The following is a 1,584-nucleotide window of genomic DNA, read 5'->3' as shown; positions in this document are numbered from 1 at the left end:
TCTTTCTTTCTTTCTTTCTTTCTTTTTTTGACACAGAAAGCAGGCTGGACTCCGGAAAATGCCGAGGACATCACGACGACATCCGACCGCCGAGTGTTCCTGATGACGCCGAACCAGCTCGGCTCGCGCGATCTCGTCTTCTCCTCGCGAGGCAGCCGTCATCACGTGATCTCCGTGTTTCAGAACATCCGAAGGTTCGCCGAACTGGAGGACCAAGGTGTGGATTCAACTTGATATTCTCATGATTGAAGTATATCCGACTTTTGTTGAAATTAAAGTTACGGCCCGGTCACATTCGTCGTACAATTTTGATGCCTTTGTTTTCTTCTTCTTCTTCCCTTTACGCGCTAACCTCACTAGTTTGAGGGCTCCAGCACGGTGGGGGTAGGGGTTTTTGATAGGGGTGGTCGCAAATGTATAATATAAATGTATATGTAAATGTATATATATGTTGTGGTATATATATGTTGTGGTCTGCAGCTCCTCAATGGGCAGGGGCGCCACTCCCTGTCCGCCACCGAAAGCAGTGACGGCGAGAACTGATGTTCAGAACTACATACTGTTTATAGCATTTTTAAAAGTCTCTAGTGTTTTAGCTCTAACAATGTTTTCCGACAGTTTGTTCCACTCCTTTACTGTTCTGGGGAAAAAGGAGTTTGTAACAGTGGGTGGGCCGACGGGTCTAGACATTTTCAGCCGAGTGGTTAGAGCGTCTGACTGTGGCCCGGGGGCCGTGGTTATTTATCTGTTTTTACTCGCTCCTCCTGTTTCTTGCACCTCAGAATTTTCAAGTAGCCAGCCGCGGACAAAGATGTCAGCTAGCCCTTTCCTAACCACGATAGCTAAATATGAATTTTGTAAGGATACAGTACATGCACAGCTATTCCAAGAATACTAGTACCCTAAGTTTGCGATCGTGCGACATATATGACCGGGCCCCTAAGGATGTTGATCCTAAAAATATCAGTCTGAAATTACCCCATTGTGCACCGTTTGAACTTTTATTCCATTCGTTTTCATACAGGAACCGGAACGGCGATTGAATCGCAGCTGTTTCAGCTGGATTTCCCGGAAATGCGCCGTGCACATGAGGACTCCGAGTCAACGAAGGTCACATTTCTGGAGATCGTGCCGTTCCCGTTCAAACCGCTAGGGGGTGCTGATGAACAGTCGGATCAGGACGGAGATGAGACAGAAAAGCTTTCCTGTTGAATATCCCGTCGCTCTCTTTGTATTAGCCTTGATTGAGATTTTGTAACAAAAATACTGTACGTGTGACGTGTCTGTATTCAACACGGGTATATTGATTTCGAAAACGAAGCCAAGCCGAGGGGGGAGAGAGAGAGGAGGGAGAGAGAGACTCAGAGAGAGAGAAAGACTCAGAGAGAGAGAGAGAAGTACATATTTTCTACCTTAAACCACTGACGTACTCATCCAGCCTTCAGTTGTATGCCGTAGTATGTACGGTAGAAATTGTGACAAGAAGACTCTATTAACACGTTTTCTAGATGATTCTAGATGAGTCTGCGGTATTACAAATTCGTAAAACGTTGTATTGTAATAAATTCTAGCGAAGTGAGCCAT

General features: G+C 45.6%; 1 protein-coding gene across 1 annotated transcript in view; it reads left to right on the top strand.

Annotated features, from left to right (window-relative positions):
* The window catches only part of LOC109480323, a 3,604-nt gene extending 2,258 nt beyond the window's left edge, over positions 1–1,346 (top strand). Inside the window, exons 4-5 of the mRNA XM_019782513.1 lie at positions 37–217; positions 1,025–1,346. Coding sequence (XP_019638072.1) covers positions 37–217; positions 1,025–1,212 — 369 coding nt within the window. The 3' untranslated portion in view covers positions 1,213–1,346. The remainder of the gene's footprint in view (positions 1–36; positions 218–1,024) is intronic.
* The last annotated feature ends 238 nt before the right edge of the window (positions 1,347–1,584 follow it).

This window comes from Branchiostoma belcheri, unplaced genomic scaffold (genome assembly GCF_001625305.1).
Source record: "Branchiostoma belcheri isolate BF01 breed outbred unplaced genomic scaffold, Haploidv18h27 scaffold50, whole genome shotgun sequence".
Taxonomy (NCBI): Eukaryota; Metazoa; Chordata; class Leptocardii; order Amphioxiformes; family Branchiostomatidae; genus Branchiostoma; species Branchiostoma belcheri.
This window is presented reverse-complemented; position numbering and strand designations above follow the sequence as displayed.